The sequence below is a fragment of the Microcaecilia unicolor genome, chromosome 5 (assembly GCF_901765095.1).
Source record: "Microcaecilia unicolor chromosome 5, aMicUni1.1, whole genome shotgun sequence".
NCBI lineage: Eukaryota > Metazoa > Chordata > Amphibia > Gymnophiona > Siphonopidae > Microcaecilia > Microcaecilia unicolor.
The window spans coordinates 275056489-275083237 of NC_044035.1; the positions used below are offsets into that span (position 1 = coordinate 275056489).

The 26749-nt window shown below is 39.7% G+C and overlaps 1 protein-coding gene across 9 annotated transcripts in view; it reads left to right on the forward strand.

The window, feature by feature from the left end:
* ROBO2 (roundabout guidance receptor 2) overlaps positions 1-26749 on the forward strand; it is an 888662-nt gene that overhangs the window by 737163 nt on the left and 124750 nt on the right. For all 9 annotated transcript variants that reach the window (XM_030204228.1, XM_030204231.1, XM_030204229.1 and 6 more), the window contains 2 exons: positions 5780-6011; positions 20436-20560. In XM_030204228.1, coding sequence (XP_030060088.1) covers positions 5780-6011; positions 20436-20560 — 357 coding nt within the window. The remainder of the gene's footprint in view (positions 1-5779; positions 6012-20435; positions 20561-26749) is intronic.

Below are 26749 nucleotides of genomic sequence, written 5' to 3' on the forward strand. Positions count from 1 at the left end.
TTGGATGTCTCTTTTCTGCCTTTGCAAAATCATAACTTGGATGTTTCAAGCATATAGATGTCTATTTCAGCCTTTTGAGACATCTATATGCTTTGAAGATAAGCACCATAGGTGCCTTTATGTCTTTATAAATTAGTGCCTAATTCTTTTCCCACTTGCCCTCTTAAACTATGCACCCAACCTTATGAAATTACTCTCTCTGTTTTCTTCCTCCTCATAGTTTGACAGTGTTCTATAGCTTATGATAAAGCTTGAGAAAGTAGATGTACATTAGTAAGAGAAACGAATGGAGCTAGGGAAGGTAGGGGACAGTTATGGGACTCCAGTAATCATAGCTGCTGCTACAGTTTTCAAAACTAGTATTTTGTTTTCCTTGAGCTGTTCTACAAGTTGCAGTGCTGATCCTACCTCCCACCTGCCTATTTTTATTTTAGCATTCGGCTATTCCCCCCCCCCCCCCCCCCCCCTGTTCTCAAAGAAGGTTAAATTTTTGCATAACAATATCTGTTGATCTGTTCCTGGACAACTAGTTGAACTTGCACCTGGTCCTAAAACCAGGGCTGTTGTTGGTTGATCTCTGATGTTCAGTGAGTCTGCAATGTTTGTAGGGAGACTGTAGCTTGTGCTGTTCCACAAGTAGATTTCACAGCAACTTTGGCTAATTAGCAGGAGGCTGTGACTTGGAGCATGCCAAACTGGTAAGTCATTTTCCATGTTAGATTTTCAGCAATTATGGTCCATCATTGCTAGTGAACAAGAAATTGGTGAGGGCATTCAGTGATTCTTAGTAAAGCCCAGTAGTTCTGCAGTCAAAATGGAGAATTGCTGTAGGCAATGCTACGGGGGAATTCACTGAGAGGATTAGGAAAGGCAAATTTGCATTCACAAGTGTATCAGTAAAATCCCTTCAGACTGGAACTAATAGGGCTGTGATCAGCCAGCCATAATTGGAGGGTGTGTGATGCTTTGAATTTCTGATGCAACCGCATAGGTTAATATACTAATTTATTGGTGCTTAGATGCTTGATATTGAGTTTGGATATGTATAGAAGGGTAAGGGGCAAAAATAAAATAAATCCTTCATCCTTTCACATATCTCCTGTAGCAGCTAGTGTTATTAAGGCATTGAGGAAGCAAGTAAATGTAGCTATCACTTTTGTGAAAAGGATACTTCATAATTATACTAGCTTATGAATATGTCTGTTTTATATACAGTCTAGGTGTATTGTATAGCTTGTAAAACTGTGTGGTTGTCAGTGTGGCTGTTTCTGTATCAGCATTACTGTTGTTATTGGAGTCAATTTTCAAAAGGATGTATATGAATGCCGGCTGCTGGTATCCATATAAATCCACTGTCTGTCTGATTTTCAGCCCGTTTATGGAAGATGCTGGGCAAGAAATCTATCTAAACATCCTGCCACTATCTCTATGGGGCCGGAGCAGAGTATGAGTGAAGTGAGCGATTTTCATCCACTGTACAGCTAGCCTGTGCATTTTACTTTACCCTGCAGCACATAGGCTATCTGAATATGGCAACTATGTAGATAATGGCCAGTGGACAGCAGTGAATCGGTGAATATGTGTGTGTGTGTGTATATCCAACACCACTGAATATAGTTAATTGTTCAAATGCCACAGCCAGCGTTTCAGAAAAACAAACTGACCACGCCTTTGTAAGGTGCCATCAATGGACAGTATGGCAGGTATTGTGCATGTGCATCCAGTATAAAAAAGACATGAGTTAGATACAGCACAACCTAAGTTGCACCACAAATCCTGTTCTTTTCTGGACTTGCATGTATAACTTAGTTAACAAGCCAATCAGCACCAATAATTGCTGCTTAAGCAATTACTGACACTAATTGGCATTAATCAGAATTTATGTGCAGAACTGTCTAAGCGTATTCTATAACATGATGCACATAAATTCTAAGTCACATAGTTGAAAAGGGGGTGTGGCCATGGGTGTGGAATGAGCAGGTCATGGGCATTTCTAAAATCTATGCGCATTGTTATAGAGTCCACCAGGCCCATGCATAATTTAGGTGTTGGCATTTACACCAAGTTTTACTTGGCATAACTGCCCATGACTAAATTTAGTCACTTGGATGGGCGCTTGGTGTATTCTATAAACCACACAGAAATTTAGGCTTATTTTGTTTTGGCGCCAGTTTTTTTTTTAGGTGTGATATATAGAATCTAGCCCTAAGCATCACAGGAAAACAATGAAGAAATGCAAATGTTATTGACTAATATATATTATTTGGTTACTGTGCAAGAGTCACACAACCTAGTATGACTCAAGAATGAAAAGAGTAAGTCAGTATGCTGGGATTTTAGACTAGTATTCATAATGATGGATATGCCAGTATAAAAATGCAATTGACTGTTTCTTAGAAGTCTCATCTCATGTAATATTACTAAATCCTGGCTTTAGAACTTGCCATCCCCTGGGATGAGCTAAGCAGCTTTTCATCTCTTCAACACTCATTAGGCATTGTAGGCCCCTGTTTTCCCCAGGATGTTGTGGCGTAAATCCTCTGTGGATGACTCTCAGAAGTAGAAAATCTGGTGGTTTCTTGAGGAAATGAGGAAGGTTTGCCTAGTAGTAGGAGGAATACGGGCCTGATCCACTAAAAAGACATGGAAGCAATGGATCTGGTGTGTAAATTTATTTTATTTTTTATTTACGTCAATTTATATACCGTATCTTATTGCTACTGCAAGACAGAACGGTTTACAATTTATAAAATAAAAGAAGCAATACAATATGTACAGGTTGGACAAACATTAGAACTCCAGTCATTACAGGAAAGCACAGCAAACCCACAAACTAACTACATAAGATGAAAAACAGTATAACTCATGATTTAGTATACAGGAGAGCACCGCAAATACAAGATTAAATACATAATATAATCTACACAGACAAACAATACAGTTTTGATTTAATATATATTACAGATGCCCTTTCTTCCATTATTCTAAATTCTGTTCTACATAATTGATAAAGTAGAAGGTTTTCAAAAGTTTCCGAAAATGAAAGTAAGATTTCTCAAGTCTGATCTCTTTTGGAAGGCCATTCCAAAGAGAGGAAGACAAATAGAAAAAAGCCGAATTCCGTGTAGATTCCCATCTAGCCCTAGCGAGAGGAGGAATCACTAACCTGTTGTCTGTCAGGGATCTAAGGGTTCGTGTGGCAGTGTAAGGAATAGTTAGATTTGACAGATAGTCAGGGTTTAGTGTATAGAAAGCCTTATGGGTCAAAACTAAGGCTTTAAACTTAACTCTTGCTTCAACCGGAAGCCAATGCAGTTGATGTAGTAAAGGTGTTACTCTGTCATCCGTCTGGGCCCTACAAATCATACGTGCTGCAGTATTCTGTATTCTTTGTAGTGGTTTCAAGCTAGCTTGAGTGATCCCTGCATATATGATATTACAATAGTCTAAGCGTGAGGTAATATAGGCAGATGTCAATGTTTTAAGGGAATCCTTACTAATTGAATTCCTAACTGACCGAAGTCTGCTAAGATGGAAAAAAGATTTTTTCAGTACGTCGGATATTGTTCCTCAAAAGTCAGAGCAGAATCGATTATAACCCCAAGGTATCTAAAGGATTTAACTGTAGGGATGTTCTGGCCAAATAGCATAGGTACCACTGCTGGACATGTGTCCTGTCCTGCTATCCAAGATGTTATAGTCTTATCTGGATTTAATACTAATTGATATGTTATGAGCCAATCTGCCACTTTATCCAGACAGATTTGTAGCGGTGTAAGATCCATATTAGACGGTTTAACATAATGAATAAGAAGGAAATCGTCCGCATAAGAATAAAAACTAATACCCATTGTTTGAATGAGAAGTGCCAAGGGACTGACATATAGATTAAACAGTAATGGGGACAGGACCGATCCCTGTGGAACCCCATAGGTAATTGGAAACTGAAAGATATCCAAAATTTTCAGCTGAGTTATAGGTAAATAATCTGCCCCCACCTTCTCCTCTACCTAATTCAAATCCAGGCTTACATTAATGAATATCTAATTTTCATTTACTGAGATAATCCATGTGCACTTTGACTGATTGACAGCTGACTACCTCATTGTGCTTGCGTGCTAGTTGTTACCATCAATAAAGCATCAACACTTCATTCTTAGCCAAAGTTGAGCAAGAAATCAGATGTGCATTTTGATTCTTTTTTACACCATAGATTATCTATGTCATACAATATAGTCTAAGGTTTTTTGGTATGGTATGCAGCAGAAGTCCAAACTTTTTTTGTGGTAAACATGAGGTTCTTCAAATTTTATGTAGTAAAGCATTTAATTAATGGCAGTCAAACATGAATAAAAACAATTTACCCTGATTTACTGACTCCCTTCATCTGGAAACAGCTGCTTAATGTTCTTCTTAAAAACACAGCTTGCTTCTCTCAGTATTAACAAGCTATTATTGTGAGTTATGCCTCTCCGTCAGTGTGTAAATTCGCTTAAAGCGAATGTAGAGAAGTTTATAAAATGGAAGCTTAATGTTGTTGTAGCATATGTTGTGAGGTTTATAACAGTGACAGGTTTGACAAAAGACATTTTTGTGGTGTTCTCATAAATTCAGCTTTCTGCTGATTGCTTATCCTGCTTTTTAAAGCCATGAAAACTTAACTCATTGCCGATCAAACTGCCAAGTGGTGTGTCTGAAATATTAGTAGAGGGAGGAATGAATTCAGATGATCTATAGGTTCTCTCATCATGCCTGGTTTGACTTTTTCTTAACATGAACCAAACTAGAAAAGTCCTGGTTCTGAAATGTCTTATTGATGGCCTGGAAAGCTGTCCAGAGACTGGTGGAAACCATGGTTTATTCTCCTACTGTAAATGTAAGGCTGAAATTAGCAAAGCAGTCAGGTGTATGGGCAGAAATCTAGGCAGTATAGTGGTATAGTTGAGTGTTGCTTGTAACATAGACAGAACATGTTCACAGACTTTATAGTGCTTTAGAAATTAAAAAATTAAGTGTTCTGTTTAACCAGTAGACAGGCTAACCTCAATAGACCATCTGTGTTGTATCATTTTAGGCTTAATATTCAGCTGGCAGTGATTAGCATTTTCCTGACCACTGCCGGTGTTAAACCCAGAAATTCAATGGCAGGCCACGTCCGGGCACCAGCATTGAATTTCTAGGTTTCTAGAACCAGTTAACATATGATGTTCAGTATTTAACTGGCTATGGGTTACCGTATAAAGATAGGACTGACTTTTATGCAGTCCTATTTATGCAGTTAACCTAGCCAGTTAAGACTGAATATCGGTGCTTAACTGACCAAGTTCTGACCACCCCTGGAATGCCATTAAAATAACTGGATTTCACTTCAGCACTAATTTGTTATTTTCAACAGCACTAACTGGTTAAGAGCCACTGAAAATTAGCAGTTGTCCCCGATAAGGCGATTTAACCGTCCAGGAGCCGTTTCTTGCAGTTAAAATCACTTTCAATATCAACACCTATGTGTGTAGGATTCTAATGGGACAATAGGTCAATGTTAAGCCTGTTTTATAACAGGTTGTATGTCAGCAGATCCTGTTCTAAAATACATGAGAAATTGTTTTCTGTATCTGACTTTCAGACTTGGATGTCCTTTCTAAAATTCCGCTCCATAGCTCATGTTAAAGAAAAGCACTATTAAAATAAACATGTGAAGCTAAACAAAAAAATCCACTCCAAATCAGGAGCATGCACACATTCATTTGAGAGATGATGATGCTATTTTTGTCTTCATCAGGTTGATCGTCAATCCCAGTTTATACAGGGATATCGGGTGATATACCGCCAAACATCAGGTCTCCAGTCCCCCTCTGCATGGCAAACACTGGAAGCAAAAGTCCCCACGGATCGCAGTGCCACCATAGTCAACCTCAAGAAAGGTGTGGCTTATGACATCAAGGTCCGGCCCTACTTTAATGAGTTCCAAGGAATGGACAGTGAACTGAAGTCTGCCCGCACCACTGAAGAAGGTTAGTAAACATGCGAACAGCAGAGTACTGACTACAGCATAGCTAAAGAAAAGCATTACCTCTGGAAGCTAATGGTGGTAACAGCAATTGCAATAGGACATAGGCATATTTCTGGACCATTGCCTGATGTCATCATTTAAGGACAAGAAATATACATAACTTCCTAATCTATATTATTATTAATGTGAAGCAACTGTTTATAAGAATTAACAAAGGTATACTCCCACTAAGAGCATACCTTTAACTCAAGATTAATGAACCAGACAGTGTGAAACCTAAACAGTAGTAACTAGCAAACTACATTCTTAAATCATACCAAATCACATGCTCCTACCACCTGTCCTTTTGCTTTTGATGCTAGGTCATAGTCAAATAGAAAGGTTTCCCCTCAAGGCATTTTTGCTATACTTCAAAGAACAATGTCTCAAAAAAAAGGATTTTAATCACTGAATTTTTGTCCTGAAAATAGCAACCCTGCCATATGCAAATGATCCTCAAAGTTTTAACATAGGAATTCCCAGGGTCAGCGAACCATTATGCAGAATAGATGATCACCTGGGGTTGTAGCTTTTGAGGATTGTCAAAGAGTATCTGCAGTCAAAGCAAAACAGTAAGTCCTAAGAGTTACACTTTTAGTCATGGGAAGGGAGGTCAATTTATAAACAGCTTATTTACCTGGATACCTTATGGAAATTGTCCTCATGGGTGTAATTATATAAAAGGGCATTTAAGAGAAAAGTCCAAAAAAGATGCCTATTTTATGAAGGCTACACAAGCTATATAGATATATAAAATAGGCTTGTGCAATGATCTTCAATAGTGTTCAAATGCTCTCTCACAAATTTATACCTCATCTGAAGATATAAATGTGTGTGTCTTCTGTTTTTGTAGATGTATATGTAATCACATGGAATTTTTATCAGCATGTAAAACGTGCTTTGCACACACAAAAAAACTTAATAAAATTATCCAATTATGTATATATACTGTATATAAAGGAAAGGAGACCTTTATTATTGCACTATGCAGTTAGCACCTGGCATATCATGCAATAACTTTCAGCGCATGGCCATGGTAACCATTATTGTGTTGACATGACAGTATGCGCTAATTCATATACTAACAGCATACAAGGGAATTATATAAATAGACACCTAAACTGTTATAGGATAGTAGCGCAAAGCCTCTTTGGCACGCCAAAAGATAAGTGTGCCCTCTTATGACAGGCACTGTCATTTATGCCAGTCATTAACCTATGTTCCATTCAGCATTTGCAACTGATAGTATTCTATAAATTGGCAACACACCCATGCCCCGCTCACATGTATACCCCTTTGACAGCTACATACTAAACAATTTAGGTGCACTGTTTGTAGAATAGCACCTAGCATTTATGTATGTAACTGCCAATTATTGGTGCCAATCATTCCTGTAAATGTTACTATTCTACAAACTGGGTGAACTGTTGGCACCTGAATTTAGACACCAGCTAATAGAATTTCCTTTGCAGCCTGTTATGGGGCAGGATATGGGCAGATTGTGGCTTGGGAATGATCATGGACTGCACTTTACCATTGGTGTGCAGTCACTTACTGCATGGGGATAGCACAGATGCACCTCGATGGGTGGCGGAAAATGCTCCCTGCCTCATGACCACACATTAAGAGTACTCTTACTGCATGACCATTTTTTTTTTTTTTTTTGGGGGGGGGGGGGTTACCTGTTGTGGAAAAAAAAGGCCCTGGTGCATGGGAAAAATAGTCCCCGATGCTATCAAAGGGCCCTTTTTCCTGTAGCTTGGTAAAAGGACTCCTAAGTTTGCTGTAGTGATCCGGGAAACTATAAACCAGTGAGCCTGATGTCAGGTCCAAGCAAAATGATAGAAGCTGTACTAAAAAACTAAATTACAGCTCCTATAGATAGGAACATCCTAATGTGTTTAGAAAAGGCAAGTGCTAGATTATCACTATACGAATATTCAAATGTTTTGAAGGAGTAGACATCCATTTGGGTAAGCTGTCATATTTGGATTTTAAGAAAGTATTTGACAAAGTCCTTCTTCAGGACATTGAAAAGTTATAGCATAAGAGGCAAGTCTCTTTTGCGAGCTAGAAATGGTCTAAAAAATAGGAAACAGAGTAGGACTAAATTTTCACTTTTAGTTATACATGAAAAAGGGTCAGTAGTGCAGTGCCCAGTGTTAAAAACCTGTGCTGTGTAAGTGTTCTGGAGAAAGAAGTGATCAGTGAGGTGATCAAATTTGCAGATGACACAAAATTATTCAAACCACAAAGGATTGTGGGGATTTGTAGAAAAATAGTTTTTTTAAGACTGAGGAGACCTTTTACTAAGACGTGTAGGCACCCATGCACGTACAATACATGCATGGCTACTGCGTGCCCTGGGCGGTTATTCTAATTTTGATGTGCATCCAAAATGCGCAGCAGAAAATAATTTCTATTTTCTACCACATGGCATTAACCGGACGGTAATCGACAGTTTAACGCGTGAGACCTTACCGCTAAGTCAGTGAGTGGCGGTAAGGCCTCAGGCCCAAAATGGACATGCGGCTCATTTAAATTTTGCGACATGTCCATTTTCGGCCACAAGAAAAGGCCTTTTTAACAGGCGCGCTGAAAAATGGACCTGCGTGTGTCCAATACACGCACCTACACCAGCACATGCCATTTTTCAGCGTGCCTTTGTAAAAGGGCCCCTATGAGACTGAGCATCTACAGTAAAAGGCATATGACATTTAGGGGCCCTTCTACAAAGCGGCTGTAAGCACTAATGCATTCCACGGTAGTTCTGGGATCAGCGTGCAGCCATGCACCAATCCCACGCTAAAAAATGTAAAGTATTTTTTAACACAGGGTTGTGTTTGGAGGTTGAGAGTAGGTATGCTCTGGGTTAATCAGGTAGCATGGGTAAATTGCCACGTGCTGCCCAATTAGTGTAGGAGCCCTTAATGTCTAGAAAATAGGTGGCAGTAAGGGCTTGCATGCTAATGGCTATGTACTAATTGGGAAATGATTGCGTGGCCATTAAGAGGAAAATTGCAATTGTGGCCATTTTACAGCCATGCTTAAAGTGGCCTACTTGCGTGGGAAACCCACGTTCTAAAAGTAATACAGGTCACTTTTTAGCGCAGCTTTGTAAAAGGGCCCCTTAATATGGACAAGTGCAAAGTGATGCACATAAGGAAAGAAGTCGACACTGAAGAAAAGCACCATGGAGTCACTGTGGACAAAAAGTTGAAGTATTAATGTACAGTGCCGTGGTTGCCAAAAAGACAAAGAATGTTAGGGGTTATTTGGAAAGGAATGGAGAGCAAAATTGAGAATAGCATTGTGCCTCTGCACAGGTCCCTGGTCCTTGAGTGTTGTGTGCAGTTCTGTTGCCCAATGAAAAAGTTCAGAGCTGAGAGATAAAAATCATAAAAGGAGATGGGATATCTCCCTTGTGAAGCAAGGGTATAAAGATTAGGTTTCTTCAGCTTGGAAGACTGAGAGAGCATATGATTTGTGGGATCACAAGTGAGGTGAAACAGTTAAACAGTGAATAGATGTGTAACCTTCCTAACACTAAAAGAAGAAAACAGTTTATGAAAACAACAGCCAGCAAACTGAAAATAAATCCTAGAAAATAATTTTTTCACATAGTAAAACTATGGAATCTGTTGATAGAAGATGTGGTCAAGGCAACTAACATAACAGAGTTCAGAAAAAGGTTAGAAGTCTAGAGGAAAAGGCAATGAATTTAATATTCAGATAAAACTGGGAAAACCCATTGCTTATCCCTTAAAATGAGTTAAAACTGTAATATACCTTTTTGGGATCTGCTGGATACGTGTGACCTGGACAGGACATTCTGGGTTCGATGGGCCTTGGTCTGACTTGGTAGGGCTTTTGTTATGTTCTAATTATGCATTTTACAGAATTTCTCCAGGAGAAATGGTATTGAGGTAATAATAACTGCTCAGTTTAATTATCAAAATCTCAGAAGGGCCCTAGAGGTCTGATAGTTAATTTAGGAGCAGCACAAAGCCGAAGGATTGCTTAGGATGCCTAATACCCTTGCACTGGCACTGGGGACTCCTTTCATCTTTCCCAACTTTTGCCCATATCATTACTTATTTTATGCCTGCTTTTATTTTAACCAATTAATACATTTTTTGCCCAACACAGTGCTGGAGGCAAACATAACCCATCTGGCTTACAGGCTACCCACAATGAATGTGTGTTCAGTAAATCTATAACATATACAAATGTATCTTCCACCATTAGGAGGGTGCATAGAAAATATTTTCCGTTTGTTTATGCATTTTTTGGCCTATGGAAAGGTCACCATTTATGAGCTACTGCTCAAGCAGAAGTGCCTGAAATGTGGTAACACGAGTCAGATGCTAGCCACTGCAATATTGTATTCCTGTTAAATGGGATAAAGCAAAAATGACTTTCGACATTCACCAACTATTTCAGGTTATCTTATCTGCTGATTGTGCTAAAATTACACTTTTTGTTTATGGTTAGCAGGTAGTTTGTTTAAAAAGAAATCTAGATTACTCCAGCTAGAGACCCCTGAAAATGATTTCTTTTATAATACTCTAAGGGCCCTGTTTACTAAGCCCATAGGAATATTATGCACTGGGTGCAAATTCTATCTGGGCTCCTGGCTGGTTAAATAGCACTTAACCGGCTAAGTTCTAATATTCAGTGAGAGCTGGTTATCTCTGCTCAATATTACCGCTTAGCGCATAGCAGCTAACTGGCTATATCGCGCAATATAACTGGCTAACCATAAATATTCAGTGCTTCCCATCTAAGTTTAATGTCCAAATAGGACGGCCTAAATAGCAGTCCTATCTTTGACCACTATAAACTTAACTGGTAAGCGCTGAATATGAACTTGGCCGGTTAATTTTAAACCAACCGACCCCCCCCCCCCCCCCGATATTCAGTGCTGGTCACCAGAAATGGCCCGGCATTGAATATCCAGGCTCAGTGCCAATCATGGGACTTAAATAGCCTGCCTTCCACAGGCTGAATATCGGCCAGTATAAACATCTATGTTTCATTATAGAATACTAGCATAAGTCATCATTTACTTGCTAGAATCAAGGTGCAATTGTCCACAATAATCTTTTTTTATTGCTTTCCACCAAAAATAACATCAAAGATTTTTTAAAAATGAACTTTGACTAGAAATTCAGAACTAAGTAGGAAATAGCAATCAGTGATCATACAATCACACAAGGAATACAACTTTAAACTTAGGGGTTCTTTTACTAAAGTGAGCCGAAAATTGGCCTGCGCTGGTGTAGACGCATGTATTAGATGTGCGCAGGTCCATTTTTCAGCGTGCCTGCAAAATAGGCCTTTTTATTGGCCGAAAATGGATGCACAGCAAAATAAAAATTGGCATGTGTCCATTTTGGGCCTGAGACCTTACCACCACTCATTGACCTAGCAGTAAATCTCACACGTTAACTGTGTGGTAATGGTCTATGCACGTACAATGCCAATCACGGCCTGGTTAGCGCTGCACACTAGAACATTTCTGGTACCCTTAGTGGACGCACGTAAAAAATGAAATTACCAGCTGGGCCAAGTGGTAGCTGGGGGAGTAGTTCAAAATTGATTCATGTAGGACGTGTGTATGCACCTATGTGGATTAGTAAAAGGGCCCCTTTGTCCTCAATAAGAAGAAGGGAACCATGAAAAAGCAAATCCATAGGAAGACTGTATTTTTAAAAGGAAAAATGTACAAGGAAAAGAGTAAGAAAAACCTCCCCCAAAATTAACACATACCAAAAAACCAATGGGGATCTATTACTAAAGATTAGCTCGAGTTATCTGCAGCAGGGCCCATAGGATTAATGCGGGCCCTGCTGCAGAAAACTCGAGTTAATCTTTAGTAAAAGACCCCCAATGAGAGCTGGATCCATCAAGTGAGAATTACACCTTTCCTTTCCAAAACAAACCCTCAGCTGGACAGTTTTATAAAAAAAACATATCAATTATTTTGATACAAAACAAAACATTTATAAGAAAACCTAAGTTGGAAGAAAGCTCATACGGAAACCACAGCAGAAAGTAATTCCAAAACCTTCTTCCTCCTAGACTTCAATTGTCCATAATAATGTATTTTTTTTAAAAAGGAGGAAAAAACATCAGATACCGCAGACCTATCCACTTGATATTCAGCTGGCGACGGGCAGCACTTTTAATGTCTGCTACCGGCATTAACACAGATATTCATTGCCAGGCCATATCCAGCCACCGGCATTGAATATCCAGTTTTAATTTTGGCTGCTCAAACTTAACCCATTAAGGCAATATTCAGTCCCTGACTGCTTAAGTTAAACCGGTCAAAGATAGGACTGCTATTTATGCAACCCAATTTAAACCAGTTATCTTATGCAGTCGGGTTCTGAATATTGGTACCTAACCGCATAAGATCCCTGAGTTAGCCTATTTTGCAGTAGGCATTAACCATGAATATTTGTAACCATGAATATTTGTGGTTAGCCGCAAGCAAGCTATTTAACCAGTCAACGGTCATTTCTGGCCAATTAAATAGCTTTGAATATCAGCCAGTATGTTTTTTATGTGTCTGTTCCACTGCTCAATTTTCAGTTATTGGTCAAAAACCTCTAAATGTTTTTATTGTATTCTATATTATAATAAACTTTCTCTGTGAACTAAATTCAAAATATGTTGCAATGCGGCTTTCATACAACTCATTCAAAAATATAGTCAATAAAAGACTTATCTGTGTCATGCCCTCTGAAGGAGGCCTTCTTTTTCACATGAATGCTTCCTCAGAGGCTCTTGATTCAAAGCAGTTCTTAAATCAAAAAACAGCTCACAGTGCTTCACATTTACTTAGGGGCCCTTTTACTAAGTCACGTAAGGCTCTACGCGCACCTGAGTGCCAAAATGGAGTTACCGCCTGGCTAACCACTTGGCTCTCGCAGTAATTTAATTTTTGGCACTCGTCCGATACGCGTGGCCGAAAAATAATTTTTATTTTCGGCCGCACGTAACAGACGCACTCCAAGTGGCGTTTGACACGCGAAAGTCATTACCACCCAGTTACCGCATGAGACTTTACCACTAGGTCAATGGCTGGCGGTAAGGTCACAGGTCCAAAATGGACGCACGGCAATTTTGATTTTGCTACATGTCCATTTTCAGCAAAAATTTAAAAAGGCATTTTTACAGGTGCGCTGAAAAATGGTTCTGCGTGCGCCCAAAACCCGTGCCTACACTACCGCTGAGATTTTTGCATGGATATCAAAGCATATTCCATAACAATGTGCATAACTTAATTAGTTAACAAGCTAATCAGCACTGTTGATGGATGTTAAGCAATTATCAGCACTAATTGGCTTTAATTGAGGTTTATGCACACAACTCGCTAATTGTATTCTGTAAAATGGTGCCCTAAATTCTAAGTTGCAAAGTTGAAAATGGGGTGTGGCCAGAGGCGTGGGCATTTCTAAAATCTATGCACATTATTACAGAATATACCTGCTCTCCCCAGATTCTATATATGGTGCCTAGATTCCATGCGGCGATACACGCATAATTGGCATAATATGGTAATCGGTATTTTTAACAGCACTTAACAAGCAATAACAAGCACTGATTGGCAATAATTATAATTTATGCACAGAAATTGCTAAGCGTATTCTATAAAGAACTGCGCCTAAATTGCAAAGCGTGCAGTTCAAAATAAACGTGCGTAGCTTAAAGGGGGCATGTTTATGGGCGTTTCCTGGGCATTCCAAAATTTCCATCCATAATTACAGAATATGGGTCAGTGCACCTAAATCTATGCACACATATTTACACCAGGTTTTTATTGGCGTAAATGGATGCATATAGATTTAGGTGCTATGGTATTGACTAAGCATATTCTATACACCACACCTAAATCTTATAGAATATGCTTAGTTCCATGCAGACTTTTTTTAGGTGCCATAAATATATTCTGGCCCTCTGTGCCTAATTTAGGTATTGGGATTTACACCGAGTAAAACATGGCCTAAATGAACACAACTAAATTTGGTTGCTTAGAGAGCTGCTCGGTGTATTCAGTATACCACGTGGAACTTTAAGCCATGTCTATAAAATTTAGTTGTACCTGTACTTTAGAGAATATGCCTAGGCGTATTTCTTTTCCACGTGGACTTTTCAGGCACCATATATAGAATCTAGCCCAAAGCAGCTATTCTATAACAGAAAGTATGCATGTACTTTCTGTTATAGAATAGCAACTAAGTCTGCATGTATGTGCTTCATTTAGGTGCCCTTATTTATGCCAGATGAAAGGATGGTGTAAATGTTGACACGTGTGCCAAATACATGCATAAATGCAGGTATTCTGTAAACTACACGTGCATATTCTGGGCATGCCCCTGACCCGCCCATGCTCCTCCCATGTCTACGCCCCCTTTGAAGATGCACATCCTAGAATTTACATGCCCAGGTTATAGAATAGTGACTAAGGACAACTGTTAACACAAATGCAAATTAGTGTGAACTAAGTCCAGTTATAGCCAATAATTGGCTGTTAAGTTCAATTTACTCAACAAAGGAAAACAAGAGTAAACACCTCTGCAGTACAAATGACAACACCAACAGCAGAGGTGGTCCAAGGAAGGAGGACAGTCAGAGGTCAGTCCAAATGAAGCTTTATTGAAGACAAATCCAGACCTGACATGGCCGAGTTTCAGCACACATATGTATCAGGTGTCATCAAATTCTTCAATAAACAATAAACGATGATATCAATACAAAGATTCCATAGTAGACCAAGCTATCCTTGCAAACAATCCCACATTAACCATCAAGAAAAGCTTGTTCTATTACATAACCTTTGTATTGATGATATGGTTTAGTGTTTATTGAAGAATGACCCCTGATGCAGACATATGCCAAAACCTGGCCAAGTCAGGTCTTTGGACTAACCACTGACTGTCCTACTTCCTTGAACCACCTCTGCTGTTGGTGTTGAAGTCTAATTAACAGCCAATTATTATTTTTCAACTGACCTTATTCTATAACAGCACCTGCAAATTTGGGCACTAAGCAACAATTTGCCATGCCTTTTTATAGAATCTAGGGGTATGTGACTTGCACACTCATACAATATAGCTAAGTGCACACCTATCACTTACAAGACTGTTATATTTACATGCATAAGTACTAGATATTGTATAATATTAGCATGCAAATGATGCTTACATTTAGGCGCTAAGGTTCTAGGATTAGGGTGTGTAGCTTTAATGAAACTGATTGTCAATAAAATCAATTTACTAAATGACGATGCAACCCAGAGTTTTCAACAACAAAATTTAGGCCCCCTACCAGCAAAATGTTCTAATGTGTGCAACCATTAAGATCCACCTCCCTGCTGGGGTTGAACATTTGTCACAGTGCAGTAACCATCCATAGGGTATCCATTTCCCTCCTCTGTGACTTCATGTAGATAACAAATAGAAACCCACTTGATCGTGTCTGGGAAAGATGAGCAGCAGTTCAGGTCTCTGCACTTCTGTAAGAAGATGCTGAATACTGGAATAATTGACCTGTCATGAGCAGGGCAGCAAGGGAAATGAGGAAATGGTTTAAAAAATGTTATTTTTCAGTGCAGTCTATTTAATAACTGTGGTGCTGTCAGGCAAGTGGTTTAATTTATATGCTGGTGCCAGCCTTTAGATAGGGTATCACTTGAAGAAAAGGCAAGCAAGCAAAGGTGGTCTCTAATGTTAAAGCTACTTACACACATGTATATACTTACTATTTTTTATAGTACTGCTGGATGTATTTTTTATTTATTTTATTTTATATAGCCACTTATACCCACATTTTCCAATATTGTTCCAATGTGGCTTACAGAGTAAAATGTTACATTTGATGAAGTTGTCTGTTGATGAGGTAGGGATGCGAACTGATTATTTTTGAGATCGATAGTTGGCTGGGAAAATGATTAGCAGGGATGATAGTGACTTATGAACTGATGGGTAGCATAGACCCTTGCAGTTGGGGAAGTGACAGGTAGTTCCTTGATTCCTTGCTGATGTTTCGTGTTGATAGAGTTAGTAGGTCTAAGACGTAATCGGGGGCTAGGTGAAAAATAATTCTGTATTCTAGTGTGCATGGCTTGAATGTTATTCGTGCTTTTACTGGGAGCCAATGTAAAGAGTAGTGGGGTGGCTCTGTCAAAGTGGGATTTGCTGTAAGTCAGCCGAACGGCGGTGTTTTGTGCTGTTTGTAGTTTTTTCAGGGTAATTTCTTTGCATCCAGCATAGATTCCATTGTAGTAGTCTAGCTGTGCTAAGGTTAGTGTTTGTACTAGCATTCTGAAAGTATTTCTTGGGAAATATCCTCTAATGCTTCTGAGTTTCCACATTGTTCGGAACATTTTCGTGACCACATTCATTGTTTGCTGTTCGAAGGATAGATTTCTATCAAGTGTAATCCTTAAGACTTTCATACTGTCAGATATTGGGTGAGTGAACCCATTTAGAGTGATGCTGGAGAAGGTGTCCTTTCAGTAGGTGGATGTGAGGATTAGGAATTCATTTTACTTTGAATGCAGATGTCCAGGATTCTAGAATATTTACTCCTTGGTTTATTTTGGTTTCAATTTCTTTCGTGTCGTAAAAAGGGATGTAGATCGATACATTGTCTGCATAGATGAATGGATTGAAGCCTTTTTTTTTTTTGCAAGTGTGCTGGCTAGTGGAGCCATTATCATGTTGAAGAGTATAGGGGATATCAGTGATCTTTGCAGGACTCCATATTTTACCATCCATGGGAGGGATAATGTGGTGTCCATCTTTACTTGGTAGGATCTGGAAGTCAAGAATCCCTTGAACCATTTTAGTACTTCTCCTGCAATACTGATTATGCAGTGTTGATAAGTATTCTGGTAGCACATCTCCCTGCCGTAAAAACTATCTAAGGGAACACCTGAGGCAGCTGGAGATAAGCGACTTGCCCAAGATCACATTGAATTTCAGTGGCAGAGGCATGATTTAAACCCTAGCATCCTTGGTGTTTAGCCTATTTGTAAGGACATGTCTTCTCTTAGATTCTTTGAGGTCAATTTTCAGGAAAATATCTAGAGAATAATTTGAAATATGTAATCCAAACATTTCAAATAAATCCCAATAAATAAATACACCATCTTGGGTGAATCTGTTCATAAAGGTGGTTGATAAATTCCAATCAATAAATACATACACCACCTTGAGTGAATCTCTTCCTAAGGCAGTTAATAAATCCCAATAAATAAATAAATACACCACCTTCGGTGAACCTGTTCATTAAGGTGATTAATAAAACCCAATAAATAATTTAAAAAGTATTCATATGTCTGGCAGTGCTATACATATCAAGGACAATTCTATAAACTGAGTGCTTCTATTTACATATGCATTTAAATGTACATAATACTGACATATTTGCATACATGTGTACATGTACATGTGGAAATGACTATAATCGCCCTAAGCACTACACTGTAATTACCCATTTACCCCCTGATTCTATGGAGTTGTGTGCACAACTTTATGCTTAGATTCAAAGTTCGCATGCAAGTTATAGAATAGTGGCAGTTATGTGCATAGCTGTAATAATGAGCTGTTAATTAGTGTTAACAAGTAATTGCAGTTAATTGGTGCTAATTGGCACAAATTAGCAGTTACATGGGTAACTGCCATTAGTCAGTATTCTATGTGCATTCAAATCTGTAGTGCGCAACTGTAAGGGAGCTTGGACCTGGGAGCACTGTTCCTTCTAAACTGAGGAGGAGTACTCCATCTACAGTTCTGCCAGTGGGGGGGGGGGGGGGGGTGCTGTTTCACTATCACATATTCAATAGTGAGGGACAAGCAACTCTGCAGGACTCCAGGGAACATGCCTGCCCCTAGTGATGGAAAACACAATGTTGAAGCGCCATCCTCTACTGATAGCAATGCAGTTGGAGAACACCCACTCAGCTTAGAGGACTGGTACGGACATGGGTAGGCCAGAGGTGTGCCTAGCTCTAATACGTACAGGTTATATAATCCTAGGAGTTACATGCCTAGGCGCATTTACACAGTCATTGAGTTAACTTAAGGGCTCATGCCTAAAGTTAGGTGTGTAACTGTGGACTTACCCTACTATAATGGCAGTTACATGCGTAACTGCCATTATAGATTTCACGCTTAGCACACATCATTCCAGCACCTAATGTTAGACGACCTTTTGAGTATTACCCCTTTTACTTACAAAGAAGGTATTTGCAAGGAGGTGTACGTGGAGGGGGAAGTGCTGGAGAGACATAGACATGTTTCCTACTCCGCACACGTACCTTCCACATAGGAGGAGATTCTATATATGGGGCTGAAATTGGTGCCGACTAAGGGTATTCTATAATCGGCACCTAGAATAGACAAATTTCCACGTGGTATATAGAATAAGCCGAGTGGCTCACCATGTGACTAAATTTGGTTGTGTCCATTCAAGCCATGTTTAGGTGGTGTAAACCCCAACACCTAAATATGGCGCGGATTGGGTGTATTTTATAATAATATGCATAGATTTTAGAAACGCCCATGCCCTTCAATGGTCACATCCTCCTTTTCAACTATATGACTTAGAATTTAGGTGCACCACGTTATAGAATACACAGTGAGTTGTGTGCAAAAATCTCAATTAATGACAATTAGTTCTGATAATTGCTTGTTAACATCTAATTAACAGTGCTGACTAGCTAGTCAACCAATTAAGTTATACACACTGTTAAAGAGTACGCTTCAGTTTCCGTGTGTATGTGAATGCATATGCATATACATAACAATAATCTAGCTAAGTGTGTGAGTTCAATGGCACATCTTTGCAGGTGGGCAGAGCAATTGGTCGTGCACACACTTGCATAACTTTACAGAATAGTATAAGTTATGCATGTATCTCCCGAATCTAAATGTGAGCATTACCATTAAGGGTGGAATTCTATAAATGGTGCTCAAAACAAATCAGCGCTAAGCGCTATCTTATAAAGACTACGCACCCTTTATTGAATGGTTCTTAGTGCTGATTCCTGCACCTAACTGAAACCTGATGTAAATGCTGGTGCCCAAGTTAGGCACGCTGAGTTGGTATCTGAGGCAATGGAAGGTTAGGAAAATAAAATAAAGGAAGAAACTGAGCACCCCCATTTTTCATTATAATTTGGCTTTTGTTGTTAAGATATTAATATAAATGTCTCCTTCATGGGGAATCTAAGAAAACTGAGGTGTTGCTGTGGCATGTGTGTGTATGAAGGACACAAGTCAAAACTGAAAGGAGTAGATTTCAGATTGGCTTGAATTTTCCATAATTTCAAGGGGAGGGGATGGCTCCAGGGATGACTCAAGGGGATCTGATGTCATAGGTGAACCATCAGCCATGTAAGCCTACCCCTCAGTAGTCCAGCATCTCTCCTGCTCTTCCTTACCCCCAGGTCTCCAGTATCTCCCCTCTCATTACCTACTCCCGCCAGTAATCGAGCATCTCTCCTTTCCTCCTCTGCCCTACTTACCCCTCCCCTCCCATGTTCAGCACCTTCCCCATATTCCCTTCTCTCTCTCTCCAGGTGTCCAGTATCTCTTTCCTTCCCTACACTCTACTTTCCTTTTCCCTGCCGCCACCGCTGCTGTCACCACCATTCTACTTCCATTCATTCCTGAACTCAGCCTGCATAGGACAGAAAGGAAATACAGCACAGTGGTTTTAAAGGACCATTGTGCTGCTGTCTTTGCTGGCCATACCAGCACTACACTGCTGCCCCCCAAGCCTGTCGCCTTACGTGGATGCCTAGTTTACCTAATAGTAGTGCTGGCTCTAGATTGCTCCCCTTAAGAGTATTTAAAGGAAGGTTAATACTTGATCCCTGGAAATCTGAGGCAGATATAGAAATGCATGGAAGATTTTGTGAGAACCTATGTTGCATTTCTGCAGTTATGCTGGAAATTTGGCTAACAGCAATACTGAAACTTTAAAGGTAAAGTGCTTCCCGTACGTATGCAGATTGCTACTAAACTATTCTATTAGTTAATTTACATTGTCAGATTGATGCTCTAAAGAAGAAAAAAGACAGTTTCGACATTTGCTATATAAAGCAACAAAAAAGAAAGATAAAAATCTGTAACTGTGGTTTACATTGATTTGCTGTGCCATACCTACTGCATAATGTTTTCTCACCACAGTGCTTTATGTTGTAAAGACATTTTTCAAAATTGTCAGAGCCCAACCATGTATGCATAGCCAGGCCCATAGGGAGTATGAACTTTGTCCATTCCTTGCTTACACTTGCACTGTTCTAGAAAAATTAATGCTCTAGCAGCTTGGATTAATGTCTTTGTTCTGTTTCTACCCTCTTTAGTCCCAAGTGCCCCTCCACAGTCTGTCACGGTTCTGACAGTCGGAAACCACAATAGCACAAGCATCACTGTCTCCTGGGATCCTCCACCTTCAGATCACCAAAATGGAGTCATTCAGGAGTATAAGGTAATATTTCTTGAACACGGCGGGGAGTAGGGGGAAACAGAAGCACATGCAGGTTTTTTGACCATCCGTGCTTTTGTCACAGTCTCAGATTCTCCATGGTGCTGTATCAGATTTTCTCCATATTCCCCCCCATAGATTATGCCATTACTGAGGATTTCCTTGACAGGAGGTTCATCAAAAGGATTAGCCATAATGTCACATTTTTATAGGTTCATCATTTTGCTTTGCAAACCTCTTTACAAGGGGTTTACATTTCCTTAAACGTGGCGGCATACTCGATATCAGATTGTACATTATACTTCTAGCTGGATTTATAAATTTACTGTAGACATGCTTGCAAAGCCTTTTCTTTCAGTGTATTTAGCAATGTTCTTTTTGAGATAACATATGCATGATGTCACTCAGTGCCATGGGCAGTAGTGGGGATCTTGCATGCCCTTATATACAAAATGATGATATACAGAGGAAGAAGACATAGTAGACTGTCATGGATAAGAAGATATCATGCAGGTGGTCATGCTCTGTGAACAGAATAACTAGATAGATTGGATAGACCATTCTGTTCTGTTTTATTTCTGTTCTGTTCTATTCTATGCTGTGGTTTATATTCTGCCTTATTTCCTATTGAATTCAAGGCATATTACAGCATAAGAAATATTCATCAAAAATGAGATGATACAATTATAAATTAACAAAGTAATACAAACTAGAAACACTTGTCTTTTAGGGGTATGTTTACTGAGGTGTGTTAGCGTTTCTAGTGCGCCTTTAACGTTAAGGCATGTTAAACGCTAATGTGCCTATACATTTCTATGGGCGTGTTAGCATTTAACACGTGTAAACCATTTATGTGTTTTAAAACCGCTAATGTGCCTATAGCGTTAATGTAGAAAATAGAGAAGTAAAGATGAGTTTGTCTAAGCTGAGGCAGAATTGTGTTCTAGATTTATGCACAGTGATAGGACAATAAATGTTCTAACACTGATTTAGACCAAATATTTTTTACAGAAGGGTATGTTATTTTTTTTTAAGTTCAAATCATGTTTATTAAAATTTAAGAGTAAAGACAAAATACAAGACAACAGAACATCAACTACGTGACATTAATTTTAAAAGTAGTCTTTTTCTGCCATCTACCATGTTACTCTGTATGACCTTTGGGTTGTGTGTGCTGAATATGTATATCTTGTCTTTGTGATACCTGGAATCATCAATTTCTTGTTAAACAAGAAAGACAGAAACAGGTGATACCTTATAGACTAACCAATTTACTAAAGCATGGGCTTTCGAGGACCAGATCTCACTTTATCAGATGCTTATGCCTCAATAAATTGGTTACTCTATAAGGTGCCACCAAACTCTGTCATTTCTGTTGCACTAGACTAACATGGCTACCCCTCTAAAAGTTTTTATCAGGCAAGTATCTATTCCAACGGCTGCAAGAATCTAATTGTCTAGTGTTACAAAGACAAAATTGTGGGTTTTGTCTGTGCTTTATGTACTGTGGTCTCTACACAGAACTGTTCTTTTTGTTCTGGTCAATACGATATCAAGCATTATTAACCTCATTGTAAATATTGACCTCAGTTTCACCTCAGCTAGTAGTTACTGCTGGGTCAATTAATCTCGATATACCACAAGTCAATATTTACCTATTGCAGACTATAAGTGATACAGAGAAAGATATGGTTCCTGTCTATTCTTGTTCTACTAGATAGCACAGATGTCTTGAATTGTATAAAAAACAAGCTTGGAAAGAAAGATCTCAAGTGATGGTTGAGATATATGGGCATTAAAAAGAAATGTCATAAAATAAATTATATTTTAATTATATTCTATAATCTGGCATTTCCACTTTTTGGGTCTGGCTATGGTTGAAGTAGATTAGTGTCTACCAAGTCGGTCTTGCCTCTGAGGTTTTCAAGATATCCACAATGAATATGCATCAAGTTGATTTGCATACACTGCCTTCATGATATGCAATACACTTTCATTCATATTCATTGTGGGTATCCTGAAAACCTGACTGGCAAGGGGGTACTTCAGGACTGACTTGGGCATCACTGGAATAGATTACTCTAGATAAGGAGTATACTGACCCTGTCTACCAGGTTTTGAGCATAGACATTGTTGATATGTGTTACCCATATCTAGCTCACTTCCCCATTCACCACTCCTGGTTTGAACTTCAGCAGTTCACTTAAACTGCCTGTACTCAGGTTGATTCTGTGCAAGCTTGATCAAGGATTTGATCAGCTAAAGAAGGCATTTACAGCAATGTGATTTTCCAGCATTCATTTTTGACTTGCCTAGACAATTCTGGGTCAAATTTGATCACACAATGGTTAGTGATTTTGAAAATGCTGACTGATGCAGGCAAATGTAGGATCCAGTATCAAACGTTGGGCCACATCTGACTCCTGGCAAGGAATATTGGGGCTGCGGCAGGTTCTGAAAGTTATCTCAGTACTGCGTCTGGATAAGTATCCAGGCAGTTTATGACAACTTTTTATTCTGACCTACTTGTTCAGATAGTAGTCTAGGCACCAGCACTGAATTTCAGTGGTGCCCGAGTAACTTCCAGAAAGAACTCAGACTCTGCTTCCAGACCATCCTGGCACTAACCAAATAGTGCCATGGCAGTCTGTTTAATAATCAGCTGCTCTCTCTGGTTAAATCCAGGGGAATATTAGTGGGGGACTTGGTCAGCATTATTTAACTGGGTATGAGTCTCTCCTATTTGGTTAAATAGCCCTGAATATCGACCGCTCCTTTCCTCTTGACCTCCCTTTAACTTCAGTTTTATTTATTTATTTGTTACATTTGTATCCCACATTTTCCCACCTGTTCGCAGGCTCAATGTGGCTTACATAGTACCGTGATGGCGATCGCCAATTCCGGTAAGAGAAATACAGAGTGGTCAAGTGTTAATGTTCATAGATGACAGAGTATATTAAGTATTCAAGGAGAGAGAGTTAAGTTTTGTTCAGTTCTGGTAGGAGTTTCGATTGTGTTGCAGGGTTCAGGTGTTTAGGTTGGATCATTCTGGTAGGCCTTTGTGAACAGGTTGGTTTTTAACGACTTCCGGAAGTTTGTTAGGTCGTGCATTGTTTTCATGATGTTTGGAAGTGCATTCCATATTTGCGTGCTTATATAAGAGAAGCTGGATGCATATGTTGTTTTATATTTTAGTCCTTTGCAGTTAGGGTAATGGAGATTTAGGTATGTGTGTGCTGACCTTCTTGTGTTCCTAGTTGGTAGGTCTATAAGGTCTGCCATGTAGACTGGGGCCTCACCGTGAATAATTTTATGAACCAGGGTGCAGATTTTGAGTGCAATTCACTCTTTAATTGGGAGCTGTGGACTCATCTCTTCCCTCTTGTCCTCCTTGTAATCCCTGTTTGTTGTCCCTTGTCTGTCTGCTGCCCTTCTTTTCTAGTTATTGCTGATGTCTGTCCTTATACAGTGATCTGCATAATGTTTCAAAAGGCATATATCAAATTTCTCAATAAACTGCACTAAACTCATAATTTCCATCTAACATGCCAAGTGATTAAGGTCTTATCGAAGAAACACCATGGAAAATAAAACTTAACATGAACCTGTTGGGAGAAAAGAAAGGCCTGTATAATTTGATTTGAGAGTTTTATCCATTTAGATTTAACCCTGTTTTGCATTTGTATGCATACACACTACAGGACTTTCTGAGCCGTGGTGGCAGAAATGAGTCATTTGCTCATTTATGGCAAGGACAATGTTGCTGTTCTTTCACATATGCATGTGTGAACCAGGTGATGTACGTAGGAAGGAGCAGATAAGATAAAAGAGGATGTACAGTACATGTAGTAAGATAAAGGGATCGTGTTTCTCTGCAAATATATAAATCCCTTTTCCATTATGGAGCTTCCCAGTATTCCAGAACTATCGTATAGTAACATAGTAAATGACGGCAGATAACGACCTGAATGGTCCATCCAGTCTGCCCAACAAGATAAATTCATTTTACATGTTATGTAATACTTTATATGTATACCCAAGTTTGATTTGTCCCTGCCTTTCTCAGGGCACAGACCATAAAAGTCAGCCCAGCACTGTTCCTGTACTAAAAGATCTGAAGCTAACGTTGAAGCCCCTTAAAATTTACTCTCCAGCCCATCCCTATCTATTCAGTCACAATCAGGGCACAGACCGTAGAAGTTCGCCCTGCACCAGTTTTACTCTCCAAATACCGGTGTCGCCATCCAATCTCCGCTAAGATTCCATGGATCCATTCCTTCTAAACAGGATTCCTTTGTGTTTATCCCACACATGTTTGAATTCCATTACCGTTTTCATCTCCACCACCTCCCGCGGGAGGGCATTCCACGTATCTACCACCCTCTCTGTGAAAAAATACTTCCTGACATTACTCCTGAGTCTGCCCCCATTCAACCTCAATTCATGTCCTCTAGTTCTACCACCTTCCCATCTCCGGAAAAGGTTTGTTTACGGATTCATACCTTTCAAATATTTGAATGTCTGTATCATGTCACCCCTGTTTCTCCTTTCCTCCAAGGTATGTTCAGGTCGGCAAGTCTCTCCTCGTACAGTCTGCAACACAAATCCTATACCATTATCGTAGCTTTTCTTTGCCCTCCTTCCTTGGATACAGGGTCTTTCTCTCTCTCACTTCCTCATCCCTCCAGGGTCTCTCTTTCTCTCCCTGCTTCTCCTCCTCCCCTTCCCGATGCCCAGTTCCATCACCTCTCACCTATCTACTGGTCCTCCAAAGGCCATGGCAGAGAACGCTGAAAGCTGCCCCTCTCTGAATGGTGTAGCCTTTCCTTTGCCGGATCCCGCACACAGAAAGTTGCATCAGAGAGGTGGTGCCCAGCAGAGGAAAGGCCCCATGTGTCAGAGAGGGACGGCTTTTAGTGTTCTCTGCCATGGCCATTGGAGGACCAGGGACAGTTGTGAGGTGTCGGACCCAGATGTTGGGGGGAAGAGGCGAGGAGAAGATGGGAAGGTTCAGCTGTAGGCAACTCTGGGCATTTTGCTTTGCTCGCTCAATTGTAGCTATGCCCCTGCTGTTGCAGTTGTCATACAGAAATGTTCTTTATTGCATGTTAAATTTATTCGCACTTAACACCTCTTCTAGAGTAGGTGGTAAGTGCACTTGCAGTCATTACACAAGTGATCACACATGGTAAGTACTGTGCATTTTAACTGCAGTGTGCAGTGCAAACCCATTCTCTACCCATACTCTGCCCAGTTCCCACCCCCTCCAATATTCAATGCTATTTAACCAGGCTAGAACAGTTGCTGACCAGTTAAATAGCGCTTAACTGGCTATCCGCCGGTATTCAATGGGGAATAACCGGCTATCCCTGGTAAGTGGAGGTTAGACACTAACATTAATGCACCCATTACACATTTAAGGCCAGATTATATGAATGGAGCTGAAAATTAGGTGCTGAGAAAAAATCCACACTGCATTATTCAATAAAGGATGCTCTGGGGTGAGAGCCTTTTACTGAATAGCTCTTAGCACGGATTTCTGTGCCCAACTTTGAGCTCAAGGACTTATTCCTGCTGAAACCTGGTGTAAATCCTGGCATGCAATTTGGACATGGGTCTCTGTTGTTCTATAACATTGTGCCTAAATCTTATGAATGCCTCTGACCCTCCCATGGCCCCACCCACTTTTAAGTTGCATGCATTCCAATTTAGGCACCCATGTAGGTCACAGCCACATCCTTGTACAAATTAAGTGCTTGCTAACTCCAGCAATTAAATCATTGGAGCTCATTAACTAATTATTTTGTACACAGATCTGAGATTCGTGCCCAAATTTGGGCAACCTTTATAGAATCTGGTAGATAAATGTTAAGAATAATGAAAGTCACATGTATATGTATGTACATAAGCACATAATCGCCCAAATTCTGCCTGTGCTCTATTCTATAAAAAATCTGCTTAATTTACATAGCACATATTTGTAAAGGGGCGTACGTATAGGCAGAGCATGGGCGAGGCTGTAGCTTACTTGCATAGCTTATAGAATACTGTAAGTTATGCATGTGTCTGTGGCAATTAAGTGGAGGAGTGGCCTAATGGTTAGTGCAGTGGGTTGTTGTCAGCAGTGGGTTAAGATCCTGGGGAACCAGGTTCAATTCCCTTAGCCCTCCATTGCCCCGGGTACAATATACT